This window comes from Rhododendron vialii, chromosome 2a (genome assembly GCF_030253575.1).
Source record: "Rhododendron vialii isolate Sample 1 chromosome 2a, ASM3025357v1".
Classification (NCBI taxonomy): domain Eukaryota; kingdom Viridiplantae; phylum Streptophyta; class Magnoliopsida; order Ericales; family Ericaceae; genus Rhododendron; species Rhododendron vialii.
This window is the reverse complement of record NC_080558.1, coordinates 3,839,211-3,859,403: the sequence shown is the minus strand read 5'-3', so window position 1 is coordinate 3,859,403 and position 20,193 is coordinate 3,839,211. Positions and strand designations below refer to the sequence as shown.

Genomic DNA, 20,193 nt, shown 5'->3' with positions numbered 1-20,193 from the left:
ATTCCGTCAAACCGTAAAAAATGTATGCTTAATAAGGCAACGTTTGGCTGGACTGAAGGGTACCGTTTGGGTGTCGAAAAGTATCATAAATCTACCGTCACAAACACTTTCACATACAAACACAAATCTCACTGTAAACTAAACTTATTTCTTTACTTTGTATATTTTGTTCGTTTTTTCTAAATTTTTGTTGGATTCGTGTGATTTTTTTGGATTAATCGTTCATCTCGACAAAAGAAATATAAAAAGTACATAATTATGACCAAAATTAAAAAAAAATCAGTAAAGACCAAAAAAGTATCGAACAACTGTCTTTTGAAGTTTAAGTGTCATCTTATTTGAAGTTTTTCAACATCCATCCATATATTTTATAGTTTTTTAATTCGTCTCATCGAGACTAACGATTAACCCCTAAAATTATGTCAAAAAGCTAAATAAAAAATACCGAAATAAGTTCCAAACGTATAAGTTTAAAAGAACGTAGCCTAATTGTAGAGCTCACATACTGTGTGTGAATTGTGTGTGAGCCTCACACTTAATGTGAAAAAGTGTTTGTGGTTGTAGCACAAGTGCTAAAATTAAGAGCCTTCATGGATAATTTTTTAGGGGGTTATCAGCAAGTTTGTGTTTTATTGTGTTTGTTTTGTTGTCTTTTCAGTTATCTCATAGAGACCAAGGACGTCTAGTGGTTGTGACACTCTCTTATCAGGTAAAATATCTGAGTTCGAGTACTGTCTCTGTGAATTGCAGCACCCCTGCCCCTATCCCCTCCTATCAATTGACAAAAAAAAAAAATTATCTCATACGAATTTTTTTCAAATTAAGTTTATGTTTTTATATATTTACAATTACTCTCGTCAAGACGAAAAATATGATTTAAAATTTGACAAAAATCTTGTAAAGATTAAGAGAAACAACCAAAGAGCGTGTCAAAAAACTCCTAAAAATTTGTCCAAAGAAGCCCTAACTTCCCTAAATGTTTAAGTTTAGGCTATATTGGATACCCGTAATATTTAGTAGGAATAGGAACTTGATTACTGGGAATGAAATTTCAAGTAATTCGATACCCAAAGCAATTATATTTAGATGTCTGCTTTAATTCAGTGATATTATCTAGGAATCAATTATTATTTTTTAAAAATTTACTAGATTCAAACATATTTTTTTTAATTCGAGTCGTTTATTTTATAACGTACTGTTGATAATTGGTCGGATTTGTATTTGAATGAACATATATGTCTTCAAAGTGTTAGACAGTAAAACTACGACCGTTTATTGTTTTCTTAACAATTATTATAATTCGCCTAAATTTTAATTTTTCAGGGCATAAGAGAAGATCATGTAGGATCCTATGCCGTAAAATCCACCCTAAAATTTCCACAAATCAAACCATTTAAAAGACTTTTTTTTTTTTTTATGTCAATCGAAGAAGCATACGCATTTATAAAAGTCGTATGGTATTTACAGATTATCATTGAAATACAGATCAGGCCAGATGGCAGTAACAAATTTCCAACCGAATACAGAGATACAGAGAAACAGCCAAAACCCTAAAGCTAATGATATATAGGAAAAGCAAAGAGACGAAACTGATGTCTAACGCCTAAGCAAGAGTCATCGCTCATTCCACACCGTTATCAACAAAGATCAGCATAAGTGGGGCTATAGGACCCAAACACCAGATGCCTCGAGATGGCGGAGCTCCATATCACAGACAGCATCAAAAATTGATGAAAATCAATAACCCACCTGATTAAATCCGGACAGAAATCGGACTAAATGCGGACAGAAATCAAACTGAATCTAGATAAAAATCGGACTAAATTCGGACAAAACCTAAACTGAATCAATACAAAAACAAAACAAAATAAAACATACACTTCCCTCCGTCGTTGAGTAGCCCTTTTGTAAGACCCTGCTATGCATTTTTCCAATATGTTTAGAAATGTCATACTCCTATTTGATAGATTAATTCTTACTAAATGGACAAAACACTCTATTCTTGATGATGAGGTGGTACACGTGCATGTGTGCATGTGAGCAATGAGTTTATACTTTGAATTCCTAAGGTAAATATAGGCTTGATAATAGGACAAAGTGATAGGAGGTGGACATGTGTAAAATGTATTGATTAGTCATCTTTATGAAGTATGTGTTAAGTTCTAGTAAGAGGGGTCATATGTCCACACACTTAGTCTATTGATTGTATATAGACCAGCCAAGTTAAATGAGAAATAGAACAAAAAATAAATAAAAAGGGTTTTGGAGAGAGGAGCCATGAGGAGCATAGCTATGAGTTCTTATTCCCGTTAGGTATGGCAAGGCAATTTGAGGGTGAGTGTGAGATACATTTTTCTTGTACAATATTAATGATGGGTTCTTATTGGTTATGTTATGTATAGTGACTGTATGTTGTGGAACTGTTTGGTATGTGATAGGGTGACTAGGCTAATAAGTTATGCCAAAAGATAAGTTGGCCAATTGGCTGTGGTGAGGCTAGTGAGGTGGTACATCACCCATCATATACTGAGTATGACCGAATATATGGTTCAATTTATGTGGAATTTATTATATTCGTGGTTGGTGTTATACGTGGTGGTCGATGTTGTGTAGTTTATTTGGTGTTGATGTTGCAGGTTAGGGGGTCAGGTGCCGGTGGTGCGGTCTTGTCCGAGTTGCTGCGAGAATGGGTTGTTGTTAATTTATTTTAGAGATCGATAGTTGTAAATTACATAATTTTTGGAATAAAAGACAGATTGTGGTCTTTTTAATATCGTGGTGTTTAAGGATCCGGGTTGTTACAGTTGGTATCAGAGCGTATGAAATAGGTCTTATATGAGATCGAGTGGGTGATTAGAGTGCATAGCAGAAGCATGAAAATCTGTAGAGATCCGTATTTTCTTAATTGTTAAAATGTTTGTTAAAGGGCTTATTTGGAAAGTATGGTTTGTTAGTGGATAATTAGATTGAGGACCGAAGTAAAAGAATCAAAAACACGAGGTAGTGAATGTGTGGTTTCAGGATATGAGGGTATATAAGGTGTGTATATATGGTGTATGGGATCATTTTCCACCTCCCTATCTCTCTCATCTGTTCTCTCCTTCTCTCTCCAGCCGATCTCTCTCTCCTCCTCCCATTCAAAACCTCACTCAATCTTGCAAAACCTTCAAGAATCAACCTCCCTCCGGCCTTCCGATCGTGTCTCTAAGCTTGAATCGAAGATTTGAAGCTCAAGAAAGCTAAGGCTTGTTCTAATCTCGGAGGTCTTCGTTATCTTCTCGAGGTAGGGACTTCTTTACTTCTTCTATGTGTATATATGTTGATTTGGTGTATGGATTGTGTTTTGATTGTCCCCCTTTGGTGCTTTGAAAGTCTGTCAAAATTGCAGAAAATCGTCTCAGAATTGTGTGGTATCGATATCCAAATAAGGGGTATTAATACCCCTTCCTTTTTTGGAAATCTACAACCAAGTATCGATACCCAAACAATGGGTATCGATACCTCTTCCCTCTCTGGAAATTCTGCTCGTCTTTTGGGCTTCATTCCAACTTCAAACGGCCATAACTTCCTCAATCGAGGTTCGATTCATGCAAACTTTACACCAATTCGAAGGTCTTGAAGTTAGCTTTTCATTGCCGCCAAAATCACCTTAAGACTCTGAGCACACAAAAAGTTATGACTATTAGAGTGGGTGTGTGTAGGTCTACCAACATCCGTCGGCTACTCCTAAGATTCTCGTTCTATCGTTATGACTTCCTATGATTAGTGAATGTTATTCTTGACCTGTTGGCCCTCTGTTAGTAAGGATTAAATGATAGTTTACTTGATTAAAATGTCAATGAGATGCAATTTGCAATTGATGGATTAATTATGAAAGTTTGTGGAATATATGTGATATAGTCGGCATGTCGTAACATATTTCATGTTTGATTGTGGTTTTGGAAAGGTCATAACTTGTATATCGAGTAAGGAAATAGTTGTTTGTATCGGGAGTTGATTTAGGAAGTCTCGTAACGCAATGGGTGGTAATACGAAGACTTAAGCAGTTCTGTAACGCAAAGGGGTGATAATACGGTGACTCGAGTTGTTAGGGATCACTGTGACGTAAAGGGTGGTAACACGGTAATCCTCGTGGTATTATACGGTAACGCAAAGGGTGAAAATACCGATGGAAGTGATTGGCGATGGCGAGTCGTGTCGAGGTTACTTGAGTTATTTAACATTGTGTGAACTTGGTGGTACATTGAGCTATAGGCATGCGTTAGGATGATCATATTGAGCGTTGGAATGCCCTTAAATCAATTGTTATCTATCGATTGAGCCGTACTTCTTATCTTCATTTCACCTGCACATTTCATCATGTTTACATATGGAATCGATAAAGATTTTCCTATTGGGCTAGTGTAGCTTAACCTAATCTTTCTTTTCAGGTTTAAACGCTGGACGGTAGATTGCATATGTTGAGTGCTTGAAGTAAACGACTTTTGAAAGCCAACCTCATGTAGTTACTTAATCATCTTTTGTAATGGACTTTCTTTTGGTAAAGATGAGTTTCCTTTTGACTAAACTGTTTGCGACTTAAAGGTTAATTCGTACAAATACTTAAGTTTTATTTAGGGCCGGAGTGCCTAAGTTATAAAACCTTAATCTGGGGGACTTATTTTGTAATCTGAACATGTGGGAACTTCTTTGGGGTAATATATCTATAATAAACGAAACTCTTTACTTGAAAATTATTATTTAATTATGTTAAAAATTGAGAGCGTGACAAAATCATATTTTTAGTAGACAAATTTTAGGGACAAAATTTCCAAAGGAGGGGATATTGTAACACTCTACCATGCATTTTTTCAATATTTTCAGAAAATGTCATACTCCTATTTGATAGATTAATTACTTGCTAAATGGACAAAACACTCTATTCTTGATGATGAGGTGATACACGTGCATGTGTGCATGTGGAGAATGAGTTTATACTTTAGATTTCTAAGGTAAATATAGACTTGATAATAGGACAGAGTGGTAGGAGGTGGACATGTGTAAAATGTATTGATCAGTTATCTTTATGAAGCATGTGTCAAGTTCTAGTAATATGAGTCATATGCCTACACACTTAGTCTATTGAGTGTATATAGATCAGCCAAGTTAAACGAGAAATAGAACAAAAAATAAATAAAAAGAGTTTTGGAGAGAGGAGCCGTGAGGAGCATAGCTATAAGGTCCTGTTCTTGTGAGGTCTGGCAAGGCAATTTGAGGGTGAATGTGAGATACATATTTTTTATACAATATTAATGATGAGATCTTGTTGGTTGTGTTATGTGCGGTGATTATATATCATTGAACCGTTTGGTATATGATGGGGTGATTAGGCTAATAAGCTATGCCAAAAGATAAGTTGGCCAATAGGCTGTGGTGAGGCTAGTGAGGTGGTACGTCACCTGTCATATATTGAGTAGGACCGAATATGTGGTTCAATTTATGTGGAATGTATTATATTAGTGGTTGGTGTTATACGTGGTGGTTGATGTTGTGTAGTTTATTTGGTGTTGATACTATACACGTTATTATGTCTCACCACTTCTGGATCTTTTGGACTCCTGCTTGTAGGTTGGTTAGCGGGTCAGGTGTCGGTGGTGCAGGTTTGTCTGAGTTGCTGCGAGAGTGAGTTGTTGTTAATTTACTTTAGAGATCGATAGTTGTAAATTATATAGTTTTTGGAATAAAAGACAGATTGTGGTCTTTTTAATATCATGGTGCTTGAGGGTCCGAGTTGTTACACCTTTTCTTGTCTAACACCTTACCGATCGAAGCTCTAAAGCTGACGACTCAAGAACCCACCGGCGGCGAGCGAAGCGGTGACGAACGACAAGCGATTTATGTAGAAAAGGGGAAGGAAAAACCAAATCTGAAGGTAGTGATTGATTCTTCCGCTCCCGCCGCCTAAAGTTGGGTATAAACTCAAGGGGGAAGGAGGGGAAGAAGAAGAGAAAACACCTGCTTTGCTAAAGTTCTTATATTTTAAGTACTTATTTATCGCTTTACAAGACATGTTATTTAAATTGTTAAAAATATCTAGACATATAAATGAGAGCAACCTCTACAATCGTTAAATCACTTCATGTTAACTTTGAAGTCATTGGATTTCTTTTTTTTTTTTTGCAAAAGATACATAGAATATTGTTTTACGAAGTAATAAATTCATGCATCTTTGCCCTCACTTCTTAGGTAATGCATATCTACGTAAATATTATTTTTTATAATCAAAATGGTAATTGACGCTCTATGGTGATTACAACAATCGCGTAGAGCGGTTGAGTAAAACGAATAATTTATTTAAGCCGAGACTATGTTACATGTCAACATACCTTTAGCCATGAGAATTCGCTAGTTATCTCACAATACATTACTTTTAATTTAAAAAATAAATATTTATTTTTTAAATAAATACTTATTTCCCTGAGCAGAACATGACCTAATTACCCTCTAACCCCCTATACAATATTGTAAAAGAAAACCTTAATTACTTATTTACCCCAAAAAAAGAAAAATGATTTTTACACTCCATTTTTTAATTGGGGCGGTTCCGGGAACAACTATAAAAATATCTAAAAATATATCTCATAATTTTCGATTAAATTTTAATGATCTGAGTCGCTCAACGTGATCAAAACGTGATTTTAAAGATACACATAAAAAATCAGAAAAAAAAAAGATTGGAAAAGGCTTGATCTAAGCAATTTTTATTTTAACGCTTCAATTAGAAATTGCTCAAAATAAGCATTTTCCGGTCATATTTTTTACTAATTTCTCACAGGCACACTTAAAATCATATACTACACACATTGAACGGTTTGAATCATAAAAATTTAATTGAAAATTATGAGATTGAGATTTGAGGTGTTTTTTAGATGTTTTTATAGGTGTCTCTAGAACCGCCCAGTTTTTTGATAATGTCACTCCATTTTTTGTCTTTTCGTAAGCTTTTGTGCGTATTTTTCTCACTAGAAGACAAGAAAAGGAGTGCTATAATAAAAAAGAGTGTAAAAATTATTTAAAAAAAGACCTAATCACCAAAAATGTAGGGTCCACAACATGTGTAGCGAATCAACTTATTAACGACGAATTGAAAAATCATTCATCCCCTCTGTAATGCAGCCGCACCACCATATCGCCACCGCCCAATTACATAAGAAAACGTATCCTTTGCATCAATACCCTACTTTATATGTACAACCCTTTGCTGTTTTTATAGTTTCCTGTTATATTTTAAGCTTTTAAAATTTTATTTTACTGTACTTTTTTATTTCAGAGGTATTCTGCTTGGGAGAGGGGAGGGAAAAAAATCCCATACCGTGATCCTTGGAGCGATCTCCTCAGTTCCGAAAATCTCTGTTTCTTTGTGTTGAGAAGTTTTTCGACCGTTGAATTGTGATTCCTTTTTTATGTTTTAAATTCAACGGCCGAAAAACCCTTTGACAAAGAGGCACGAGAATTTTCGACAAAAGGATCCTGGTCAGTGTGCATCAAAGATTCAAAATAAAGAATTAGCTTATCTGAATTGTTCGAGATTGCACAAAGCAGTTTACATACAATCGAGATATCTTTTTGATTATCCAAGCGGTTCATTTTGCAAGACTTGTTTAGACAGTAAGCTCAAGTAAATATTGAAGTTGATGGAATCCATGTAACTAGTTCATCTGAACACTTATATTAAGAGGAAGAAAAGCAGATAAGCCAACAGTTTCTATCAAATTAAAGTGTTCTGAGCAAGTGGATGCAGGTATTCGATCGACTTGAATTTTTACGGGACCAAACTTTTTGATCAGTGCTATAATATGAATGGGTTGGATTGTCAAGGTGGTATGCGGGCACGGGAAAATTGCTCCGTGCAATCCTGTTCGTTCCGGACTGCAGAGAAGCAGATTCCAAATAATAAAACGCCATAATAATTTCACATAATAATCCACACATAAAAACAAAAGAATAAATACAATTCGTTTATTTCCGCCTCTCTTCTGCTTCTCCTTCGACCTCAAATCTCCCTCTCTCTCTAGACATCAAGAAGAGCTCCTAATCGCCAATAACAAGCAAAGCTTTAGGTGCAGTTTTCGGGTTTGTATTCTGATTGGATCTATACACTTATCGTCGGTGGCTCCAAAAATTCTTGAATGGTTCTTTTAGTATTCCTTTGTTTGGGCTATTAGGGTTTAATTTTAATGTGCTTTTTGTTGGGTCTTATACGGGTGATCGTTTTCGCTTGATGCAAATTGATTTCTTGGCGGTGGATTTGTTGGGTTTGTCTGTCTGTCATTTTTAATTCATTTTGGAGGCTAATTATCTGGGTATTCAAGAAATGTTAGGTTAGGGTTTATCGATATTGTTTGTTTCTTGGATTTGGGTTTTCTTGCTTTTTTGATTTTAACAGCTGGGTTCGAGTAATTAATGGATGCATTGGTCTGACTAAAGTTGATAACGTAGTGAATTGGATATGGGAAATGCGTGGACTTGGGAGACCTTTCAGTTGTTTTGATAAAGGTCGTATTTTTAATGGAGTCATGGTTTATACGCTGGGTTTTTTTTTTAGGAAGGAAGTTGTTTTGGTTGGCTTTTCTGCCAAGCTCTTTGAGCTAGTTTAGCTATTTGAGCCGTGGTGTATATCTAATGCTATATTTATGTATTCATAGATATATCTATAATGAGTGCACTTCCTTACTAGCAGGTGAAGCAGGAGTGGTGTGGAAATGGCCGGGATTGCGACAGAGGAGTCTTCTGTTGGAGGGACTTCGAATGGGCAGCGATGCCAATATGGGGAAGCATTGGTGGAATGGCGGTCTTCCGAGCAGGTGGAAAATGGAACCCCGTCAACCTCTCCTCCTTACTGGGACACTGACGATGATGATGACTGTGGTAGGCTGTCTATCTCTTTCGATCTTTCAGTATCTGCGTCAACAGCCACATAGTCTGTTGTGACTTTTGAGTAGATTTTTCTGGGACTGTATGGTTATTTTATGAGCCCATATTTTACATGAAAATTTGCATTTCTTGGAATGCTACCTAGAAATGATCCCACCATGTTCGTTAGCCTTGTAGTTCTGCAAAATTTCCTCATTTTTGGTGGCAAATGTACTCATTGCTGGAGAAAGTTTAACAAATAATGTCCATGAAGAAGAAGGTTCTTAAGAGACGGTGGTAGTATGGAATCGTTGCCTTTGATTGGGAATGGGAATCATGGGAGGCTATCCTAGTCCAACTTTTGGATTAACGTGGTTTCAGTTCATATTGGCGAATCTGTTGTCATCCCTGTCGTTCTTACCCTCTATGTTATATGAACTTCGGCCGGGGCAGGCGCATCTCCAAGCATTGGACCTTCATAAACCAAATTATTAGGGTACTTGTGTCTGTGTATGTCGTATCCATATATCACTCCAAGTGCCATCCACAGGATTATTTATTTTGTTTCTATGTTGTTCTGCAACTGAGGAACAACATGATATCTGCTATGTCAAACTGGAAAGCAATTTTCAGCATGTGCAATCAATCTTCATCAGTCATAGCTGCTGTGTCAAATTCATATAGGTTGTGTGGTTGAATTTAATTTTAACTGTTGTATTTTTCTGCAGGACCAAAGCCTTCTGAGTTGTATGGAAAGTACACATGGAAAGTTGATAAATTTTCACAGATTAACAAGAGAGAACTGCGTAGCAGTGCATTTGAGGTCGGTGGCTACAAATGGTGCGTGGACTATGCACTTTTCTTTCCTCATATTTGGCGTCTTGTTTTGTAATAGATTGATATTGATATTAGTTTCTTTGGTTATTCAATGGTCACTGTTATCATGGTTCTTATTGTGGAACTTGTTCTTGTAACGCAATGTTAGGTGTGTCAGCTGCACCTTCTTTAGGTGGTATATTTTTATTCAGAAAAGCAGCTAAGTCATAGATGTTATTGTATACATACGGAGACCCCGTTTATACTTCTGGTGCAGATTGATATCTTCATACACGCTGTATGCAAGTATGCATGTGCCTATGTGTTTTTGATCAGGTTAAAGATCTTGAGTCTCTGGGATAGTCATAGTTTAGCTTAAGACATGCTCATGTGAATGGCTGGGATAGTTGCTCATGTGTTTTTCTAATCAGTAGTTCTGGTTGAAAAGGATATACCATCGCTGGAGTTGAAATTGTGCTTTTGTTAGTTCTAATTTCTGAACAGGCATGGTTCAACCGAAAGTAGGTTGGAATTTTTTTTACAGCTACATCACCTTTTTTGGACTTATAGTTTGGCTGGTAGATTTTAATAGCTTTTGAAATACTCTGGAAATTGAAAATCGGCCTACTTGTTCAATCATGTCTCAAAAAACTCAGTTTATTTAACAGTTAAAGCTTTCTCTCATCGTGTGCAATACTTCTTTTTTTCCATGAGTCCTTTAATATTACATGACCATCCTAAGGGGATGAAACCCGAGTACACAACTTGAGGAGCCAAGTTAAAGTCAGGCAACTATGATCCTGAATCCCAGCTATACAAAATAAATGAAAAGGAGCTCTTGAGCCTATGAACTGGGTCTGGGTACATTGATGATTCAAGTGTCCTGTTGTTGGATTCTCTTCAAAGCAACCACACCTATATAAAGGTTCTAACAACCAGCTGTTCGTTCTAACCCCAAGGGTTCACCTTTCACACGCGTGCTATGAGTTCTTGTGTTCCGCAAATCCTTATTGGGCTTGCACCAGGTTTAGTTGGCTGCTTGTGGTGGACAATGGAATTGGTCTTTCTGGATTTATCAGGAAAAAAATGTCGATCCTTCCTTCTTCGCTTCCCAACTCGTCTCCATTCTTCCTTACATAACACTTTCCACATTCTGTTGAAAAGCCCGTTGTATCTGAAAGCTGGTCAGCCACGAAATTTCACAAACCTTAAGCTACCTTGCAGTGGACGAGGAGCTAATTAGTTGTCTCCTTGTCACACTCGCAAGGAAAACACCAATTGATAGTAACACAGTAACACTGCCTTTTTATAAGATTGTTATCAGTTATCGGTGCGGCACAAAGAACTGTGCCCTTATCCTTGTTATGTGCGCATCCATGGAAAATTATTCAGTATTCATGGGCAACCATCAACTATCGTGGCATGTGCACTTGGTGCTCTCGACCGATAAGGCCCACAACGAGCCTCTTTGGATGGTGAGACAAGAAAGGATTGGGGTTTCTTGCCAAATGTGGGGTTTGATGATTAACAAAAGCGGATCAATGAAAATCCACCATTTTCTTCATTTCTCACCTCTCTTATTCATCCAAACAATTGATAGGATTTTCCTTTGTTTTCTCTCACTTTTCCTCACCATTTCCACCATCCAAAGGCACTGAAAGGAAATGGATGGGGCCAACTTTGTCTCCCACTCAGTTGAGCAAGGGGTAAGGTCGGCTCCAACATCTCATGACTAATGCTCATGTTGGTATGCGAATAACACCATGCTGTGGGTTGGTGCCTCGCAGGTATCAAATGATTGCTCGGCATGCTGATGGTTATTGTATCATTGATTTTAATGTTGGGAAAAACTGCTGCTGTATCTCTGTTGAGTCTGTTCTAATTTAAGCTTCTTCCTTTTGCGCCAGGTACATTTTGATTTACCCTCAAGGTTGTGATGTGTGCAATCATCTCTCTTTGTTTCTATGTGTGGCTAATCACGACAAGCTTCTCCCAGGTATGCTAGTAGATAATAAGTCGTGATTTTTCCTTGAGATCAATTTTCAGGCCGATCTCATTTTCTCTGTTTGGTTAAAACAGGGTGGAGTCATTTTGCACAGTTCACGATAGCGGTGGTGAATAAAGATCCAAAGAAATCCAAGTATTCTGGTTGGTTATATATTTACATATTGGCCATTTTCGTTGTAATAGAGTTTCTGGTTATGATTACTATAATTCAATTTTGCAGATACGTTGCACCGATTCTGGAAGAAAGAGCATGATTGGGGGTGGAAAAAATTTATGGAGCTATCTAAAGTGTTAGATGGTTTTATTGACGCTGATACTCTCATTATAAAAGCTCAAGTCCAAGTTATCAGGTCTTTTCTGATCTACATCTTAATCATCTTAGGAAATTTTGCCCCAATGAAATTTCATGTTAGATGGTAGTCCTCTTTTAACCTGGGCTTAGGAAAACATTTGTATTGCTGAGAATGCAATAAATGTTGTTCTCCCACCTAAGTTTCCCCTTTCCAAGGTTTATCAGTAGTGGTCCCTCGGGAGGTTTTTATATAGATAGATCCGAAAAATTGTCATCACTAATTTTTAATTTAGATTACTCTACGTTGAGAGACTAATATTCCTTGTAGTTTAGAAGTATGTTAAGTCGTTACTGATCCTGGTAATTACTGATTCCAAGATATGCTTTTGGTATGTAGGGAGAGAGCAGACCGTCCCTTTCGCTGCCTTGATTGTCAGTATAGGAGAGAGCTTGTTCGGGTATATTTGACAAATGTAGAGCAAATTTGTCGCCGTTTTGTGGAAGAGAGAAGAAGCAAGCTTGGGAAATTGATAGAAGATAAAGCTAGATGGTCAAGGTAGAGGTGTTTGTATTTGTTATTGTGATTTGATATATTCTGGCATGTGCAGGGTATTTCTTTTTGGCTTTACAGCTGTGGATTTTGACATTCGTCTCTATTTTTGTTGTTCTGGGTTAATGACCACAGAACTGTAGCTTTTTTGTTTTCAGACCTTTAAGCTGCTTGAGTGAGAACTTGGCTATCTTATAGTTTCAACTTCAAGCCAACAAGACCTTAGATAATTTTGCTGCTTGTTTGTGACAAGCTTTGTAGTTTATCTTTTTCTCCTTCTCCTGCTTTTTCTTTCTTTCCTATATTTTCTGTATTCCTTTGTCATACCACTGTTAATTTTCTGTTGGATATGCTTTATTATTTAGCATGTGAGATTTGGTTCTATTCCAATATAAGTCTGTGTTGTTAATTGCTGAATAACAGACAACTTTTTACTTGTGAGGAATGTAGCTTTTGTGCTTTCTGGCGGGAGATTGACCAAACTGCTCGGCGCCGTATGTCCCGGGAGAGAACAGATGTGATTTTGAGAGTTGTCGTAAAGCAATTCTTTATAGAAAAGGAAGTCACATCTACTTTGGTAATGGATTCCTTGTACAGTGGACTAAAGGCTCTTGAAGGTCTGACCAAGAGCAAGAAAGGTAGGGGAAAATTACTGGATGCAGAAGAATTGCCAGGTCCTGTCGTTCGGATAGAGAAAGATATGTTTGTTTTGTTGGATGATGTATTACCAATACTTGAAAGGGCTACCCTTGAACCCTTGCCTCCAAAGGATGATAAAGGTCCTCAGAACCGTATGAAGGTGAGCTTTGTGAAACTTACGGAGTCGTATGTTTTGTTTCTTGGTTATTTTTGGTTTTGCGAGAATAAAAATGTTCCGTTGACTAAAATCTGTCTGGAATGCTACCTGCTTGTTAGATTTATAATTATGGACTATGGGTAAGGCCTCTGTTATGATGGAACGGTAGCAGACGTGTTTGCAACTGGTGGATATAGTATGATGCTATAACCTTGTGCATGTGTTTTAGTTCGTTTTTGTTCTCTCTTTTTCCTCCATATGGTTGGTTCTTGATTGATTTTATCTGCTGCAACTGGATGTAAATCCTTAGAACATGTGTACTAACAGTTTGATGTATTTTTTGTTACTTTAACCGCATCTTGGAAACACGATTCAACATTCACTTGAATGTGAAGCTTAATGCTTTCATTTATGTGCCAATATATTGTTGTTGCTCAAACAGATTTTTAGTTATAGATTGATGATCCCTGGTTTATTACTCATTCACTGGTTCCACAATTCTTACTTGTAGGATGGGGGTTCTGGAGATGACTTCAACAAGGATTCCATTGAGCGTGATGAAAGGCGTCTTACTGAACTAGGCCGAAGGACCATCGAAATTTTTGTCCTATCCCATATATTTAGGTAACCCTTCATTTATCATATGTGCTGCCAAAAACTTACTTCCTCATTGCTCTTGGTATATATTTGCTTTGATCAGCAACAAAAGAAGTCTTATTGACAAGAAGTAGAGTACAAGGCGAAGTAGAGTACAAGGCGACCGGAGGTCAAGAAGTCCACCAAACACCCACCAAAGAGAATAACACAAGTAAGCAAACAGAAGAAAAACAAAACCTCAAGCTACAAATGACAAGCAAACCTCCAATTTTTTGAAGTTCAAAATGAAGTGATCTTTGTTTTTTCAATGGAAAGGAAAAAACACAAGATCTCTTTCTCTCAAACTCTTCTCCCGTCTTTTAAGGATAAGAAACACGAAGTCTTCGCCTCCAATGCTACCTCAACTCCTGTCTCCACTTCCTTACCGTCTTCTGCAGTTCTCCATCCTTTTGCCTTCGCTCAAACTGCCTCAGATCCATCCTAAGTGATACTGTCAAGATAGATGTTAGCCTGGATAACCACAACAGGATCCATCCCTTAGCTTGAATCCCATACTTGCTTTTAATAATTGGAATGCAACTCAACGGGCATAACCATAGCTACAATGTTCCCCGAGTGAAGTTCCCCTTATTTGCACGAGGCATTATGCTCCCAATTATTGATACCCCGGTAAGAAAGTTAAACACCGACAAGTAATGGATTGGGCTGCTATACGGGACTGATTGCACTAGGGTACACCCATCTCCTCGAGAAAGCAAAGCTATTGTCAACCCCTTAAAATTCTTCTATTGTACAGGTGACTGAAAAGACTTGCCCTAGCCCCTAGGGGCTAAATGTAACCTCAAGCGTTTCGTTGGAAGATGTTCAATGGGGTACCCTCAGATTCATGCCAATCATTGCAATAATGTTACTTTTATTCTTGTTACCTTCATTTTTTGAAAAAGTTTCAAATATCTCAAAACAGAAAGCAAACTGGAAATTTAAGACAACAATTCCGATCCTCTCCATAGTAAGACCAACCTTGTTCGTGTTACATGATAACTGAGTACGAAACCCATGTCCTTGCTTGTATTGATTTGCTGCCTTCCAGTTTCTTCACACTTATATTGCTCGTTCTTATGTTTAGCAGAAGAGCCGTGGACACTATTTCTTCTGAATGTGAATTTACTGAGATAAGTCTGAGTTGGACGCACAGCTGTTAATTAGCAGTACATTTTTTATGATAATTTAAGGATTTTTTGTTGTAATGATAATTTACAGTACATTTTTTCTGCAGATTTGCTGTGGAATTTTTTTGTGGGAATTTTTGAATTGGGGAACCGTTTATTCTTTGCAGTACATATGTTACCATTGCGGTTACAGTCTTTTAATTGGGGAATTGATATCGCCTGTTGTTTTGGTTTGTGATTCATGTGTACTCATGTCTAGTACAATTTTGGTATCTTGTTTCAGCAGTAAAATCGAAGTTGCTTACCAGGAGGCTGTTGCATTGAAAAGGCAAGAGGAGCTCATTCGTGAAGAAGAGGCAGCATGGATGGTTGAAACTGAGCACAAAGCAAAACGTGGAGTGGCTGAAAAAGAAAAGAAGTCAAAGAAAAAGCAGGTTTGACTGCTGCACATCAGTTACATACTCGTGGGAACTGACAAATTTCAAGTCTTAGAGAACTGGCTTTGTATGTTTTGGCTGGGTTTGAAGTAACTGGGTGCTAAATTGATAAGGCATCTATGGTTTTTAGCAAACATGCATGTATTTGCCTATGTTGAAGCAGTGTTGTCGTACTTCCTTGCTCATCAACCTGGATTGTCTATTGAGCATGTTCAAGAAAGGCAGCAACTTGTTGATGATGAGATGTATCATTGTGTATTTTTGAGTTCCCTTCCATTGTGTTGCTTCTCAAGATCCTTTGATAGTGATAGGCTTGGAGAAGTTATAATGTGACTTTTTAAACTGGTTGACTCCTGGCTGAGCAGTTTCCAAGTACCATATTTTAGGCTGTATATGGATATGTTGGCCTAGGGAGAGTGGATGAACTTGGGATTAGGCTGTTACGGACTGTCAATCGAGCTCTTTGGGTTTAAATGAATTTGGTGACTATCCATGAATAGTTGTGTTATTTTTCTTCTCCTCTTTTTTTTTTTTGTGTGTGTGTGTGTGGTGTGGGGTGGGCGTTAAAGAAGTGCTGGAATTGTTGAACTTTTTTAATCCTGTTGGGATATTTTGTGCAGCATAACCATGTTCAAAAAGTACTTGATGTTCATGACTCAATCTCTGATGAATGTGAAGTCGTTGGTCAGTCGGCAATGGATAATTGGATTGTCCTCTTCGTTCTTTGTCGTCATTGTGCCCCTTATTTGTTGACTGTTTGATTAGGTCTTTTGTTTTCAAATGACACTAATAAATGTTTGGCATGCTGTGTAGTGTATGCACATGAAACTTCTTCCGTCCTTGTGCATATCTCCTCCCTCTCCCTTTTTTTTTTTCCCATGCATCCACCTAGGATTGAGTAGACAATCATGTTTTAAGATCCTTTTTGAATGCAGTCAATTTACATATTGTTTGTTCCACATGTCAGGGCAAACAAAAACGAAATAATCGCAAGGGGAAGGATAAAGGAAGAGATGACAAGCCTCTTGTCTTAGTCCACGACGAGCTCCAACAGGAATGCCCTTCTGATGAAAGAGAAGAAATCGTGATCGAAACAGAACCCGTTCTTGAAAAGTCTGATTCACCGGAAGATGTTTCTGATGCATCCGATTCTGTAGATTGTCCTCCTGAAATATCTCAGCCTGATTCAGATGAGAGAGATGTTAGTCATGTTAACTGGGGTTCTGACACATCAGAAGTTCATCCCCTTGCAGAAGCCAGTAGCAGTGGATTAAGTGTCCCTTCAACTGTGCTAAATGGAGCAATAGAAAGAAATAACCCTTCTGCAATGGATGATAGTTCATCGACATGTTCCACAGACTCAGTTCCATCAGTGTCCCAGAATGGGCCTTACAAAGGGAATTCATTCTCAAATCAAAAATCCCCGAAGTCACCCAGCAGGTAAATTTGTACCCTACCTTTGATTGAAGGAACCCTTGGGTTTTTATTTCATGTTACACATGATTTCATACATTTTTTTGGTAGAGGAAGGAATCAAAGAGGCAGGGCTACCGGCGACTCTACTGGTTGGGTGAGCAAAGCACACTGCCAGCCATCAGAAGCTACGACAAGAGAGGAGGCACAGATTAACGGTGCATCTGGAAGTCGGAAGGCTGAACCTGAGTCTGGTACTTCTGTACTCTCCTTGCAAGATCGAATAAGGGAGCTTGAGAAGCATGTGGTGAAGAAGGTGGTAGTACTATCGTTATTTTTGGTTCAAGAAATTAATTACCTTCTTATAGACTTGTAAGCTGCACATCTCATCAAATGATGATTCTTGCATTAATTATGGGCAAGGAACAAAATTTCTGGAAACGACCGAACATTTTTGTTTCCTAGGGGACTGAAAGACTTGTATAATCCCAAAATTTCAGACCCCGTTCGTTGTGGGATTTTGGATTTATAGGTAATGTGTGTAGGGTGAAATAGAGTAATGATTGAAAATATGGGTAATGATTGGAGAGATATAGAGAGAAAAAATGAGAGTAATGATTGGAGGAAAATAGGGTAATAATTAGAATCCAAAATCCAAAACCCTTAAACGAACGGGGTCTCAATGTTTCTACTCTCATCGAATGGCCCCAAAACATGTCAACATTCTGTAAACCATATCAAAGCATTGAGTTTTTTTACGCCTATCGTAAAAATCTAACGATGACGTTTTCATTCGTTCCCAAGTTCTTTGCTTTGTTTGGTTTGTGATTTGAGTAGTGTTTTTGTATAATGAGTGGGGAGAGAAATGAGAGTAATGATTGGAGAGAGGGGTAAAAAGTGGAGAGAGATAGAGTGAGAAATGAGAGTAATGATAGAAAAGTAAGAGAGAGAAATGAAAGTAATGATTGAGTTGAGAAATATTTTTTGAGTAGAGTAGTGAAGTGAACAAGGCATAATGATTCCCTTATGATCCAGCTACATTTTCAGAGCGTTTACTTTTCCTAGCTAACCGAACAACAGACCAGAACAAAATTCTGATCCTTGATTATAGGCATTCGATGTATATTGGCTTTATTCTGATAGTTGCTTCCATTTCCCCCCTCATCATCTCAGTTTATTTCTGTGTCCATTTGTTTTCGTTCTCTTTTGAAATTGGTGGTTCTTAGGTTGGTTTTTCATGTTAGCTGACATGCTTTGCTATTGTGTGTAATAGGAAGAGGAAGTCGTGAATCTGCAAAGAGAACTGATCGTCAAAGGTCAAGCTGATACAGATCGACCGCCCAGACAGAAATCAACAGGATTGCCTTCCTCTCCTATCAGCCCATTCAAAAACCCACAATCTGCTGTTCAGATGAAGTCGGAATCAAAGACTGCTGGTGGCACTGATCCTGTTTTGGTTAAAAAGCCATCTTCAGACAACCACAAACCTATTAATTTAGCTGATGCGCATAAAACTGGTCCTCAAATACCAACAGAAAAGCCCCCTGTACAACAGGTGTCTGCCACATCTAGGCCCTTTAGTGCTCCAATTGTTCAAGGACCTAAACCAACTACCCCAGTTGTTTCCACGGTTCAAACCACCCCACTGTTATCGCGTTCTGCGAGTGCAGCTGGGCGGCTGGGTCTTGAACCTTCAACTTCTTCAACCCGCAGTAGTTATGTTGGTCCTCAGTCATATCGGAGCGCTATAATCGGTCCTACTAGTAGTACTGCTACTTCTATTGCTACTGCAACTTCATCTGGCTTCACTCAACCTCCTTCTCCAAGTTCCAGAGTAGCAAACACGTTACAGTCGTATCCACAACCGCAGCTGTTTGTACCAAAGAGCTCAGAATGGATGGAACCAAACTTATTAAAACCTACCCTTTCGTTTGGAATGGTGAATCGTGAAGTTTTGCATAATGGTCCCCAGTGGGGGGAGTGCTCTCAAAGGGACACTCGTAACCTTGATTTCTACAACCCTGTGAACAGCAGATCTCGAGATCGCTTTGCTTCAGATTTTCCACCCTCTACGTCAGGGCGTCAGAACCACATTGCGATGACCGATGAGTTCCCTCACCTTGACATTATCAATGACCTCCTTGACGATGAAAACGGAATTCCCAAGGCAACTAGGGCAAACACAAGCTTTCACCAAAGTTTCAGCAATCCTCAACATTTGACCCGTCAGTTCTCTTTCCCTATGGATGTTGGGATGTCTAACGACACGGGTCCCACAACGAGCTCTAGCAGTTTTGAAAGGACGCGGAGTTATCGTGAAGATAGGTTCCAACGTGGCTATGGCTCGTTTGGCGGCCACTTTGACCCGCTTGGAGAATCATTTTCCCAAGCGAATCCACGGCCTTTTGTTAATGGGCAAATTGATGGGTTGATACAACCGAATCAGTGGCAAATGGGTGGTCCTGATCTGTCATATCTTAGCATGAGCAATGCGGACGGTTATGGGCCTGGTGGGTACCCCTATTATGTTCCAGATTATTCGAATCTGTCTCACGGAGATAACGGTTATCCCGTATTCCGGCCTTCGAATGGGCATTGAGAACGAATGTAATAAGGGTAGTATTTGAGTGAATTATTTCTCTTTAGATTTGGAGTGAGGTTGTTACCCTTAATTTGGTTTCGGAAAAGAATTTGGTATAGAGTGATTCTTGCTTGCTTAAAGGAAGTTGTCACCTTGCCCAAACCTTGCTAGTTTTATTTGATTTGTCGAACCACATTTTAGGGTGCATTGGGATAACCTTCTACCGTCACTTTGACAAGTGAAACTTATGGCCTGAGAAAGGGCCAAAGCTGCAACTGAGAGGGTGAATTCTCTGCTTAATGATGTGATTGTGTCGGTAGGATCCACTGTAATTGAGAATTTTTACGGCTAAAGGGTTTGGGTCGGGTCAGGTTGGGGTTGACGAGGAGCGGTTGTTAGAAAGGTTCCTAGAAATTGGCCAATTCAACCAATAGGTAACGCGTGAGAGACGAGCAATAAGAAGAGAGTACGGTTGAGTACATTTATGATTCCACCAATTTTTAAGATGTACCAAATGAAGAGAGTAGATGAGTTCCAAGCCCAACACCGTCTTGAGAGTTTGGAACTGAGCACTGGTTCTTTCTTCGGAATGAATTGGTAATTGAAAGAAACTAGTATAATAGCAACAAAAAAGGGCCTTCAT

General features: G+C 38.3%; 1 protein-coding gene across 6 annotated transcripts; it reads left to right on the top strand.

Annotated features, from left to right (window-relative positions):
• Positions 1 to 7,954: 7,954 nt before the first annotated feature.
• On the top strand, positions 7,955 to 19,690 carry LOC131315355 (TNF receptor-associated factor homolog 1a-like). 6 transcript variants are annotated; one of them, XM_058344538.1, is made up of 13 exons: positions 7,955 to 8,099; positions 8,720 to 8,907; positions 9,621 to 9,732; positions 11,616 to 11,704; positions 11,788 to 11,856; positions 11,936 to 12,065; positions 12,405 to 12,563; positions 13,008 to 13,356; positions 13,865 to 13,977; positions 15,403 to 15,553; positions 16,524 to 16,996; positions 17,081 to 17,285; positions 18,243 to 19,690. In XM_058344538.1, the coding sequence occupies exons 2-13, from the start codon at positions 8,742 to 8,744 to the stop codon at positions 19,566 to 19,568; spliced, it is 3,342 nt and encodes a 1,113-aa protein (XP_058200521.1). In that variant the 5' UTR covers positions 7,955 to 8,099; positions 8,720 to 8,741; the 3' UTR covers positions 19,569 to 19,690. The 6 variants fall into 6 exon arrangements, with proteins under 6 accessions (XP_058200521.1, XP_058200536.1, XP_058200512.1 ...); XM_058344553.1 differs by having other exon boundaries at positions 7,955 to 8,112; positions 15,406 to 15,553; XM_058344529.1 differs by having other exon boundaries at positions 7,955 to 8,112.
• The last annotated feature ends 503 nt before the right edge of the window (positions 19,691 to 20,193 follow it).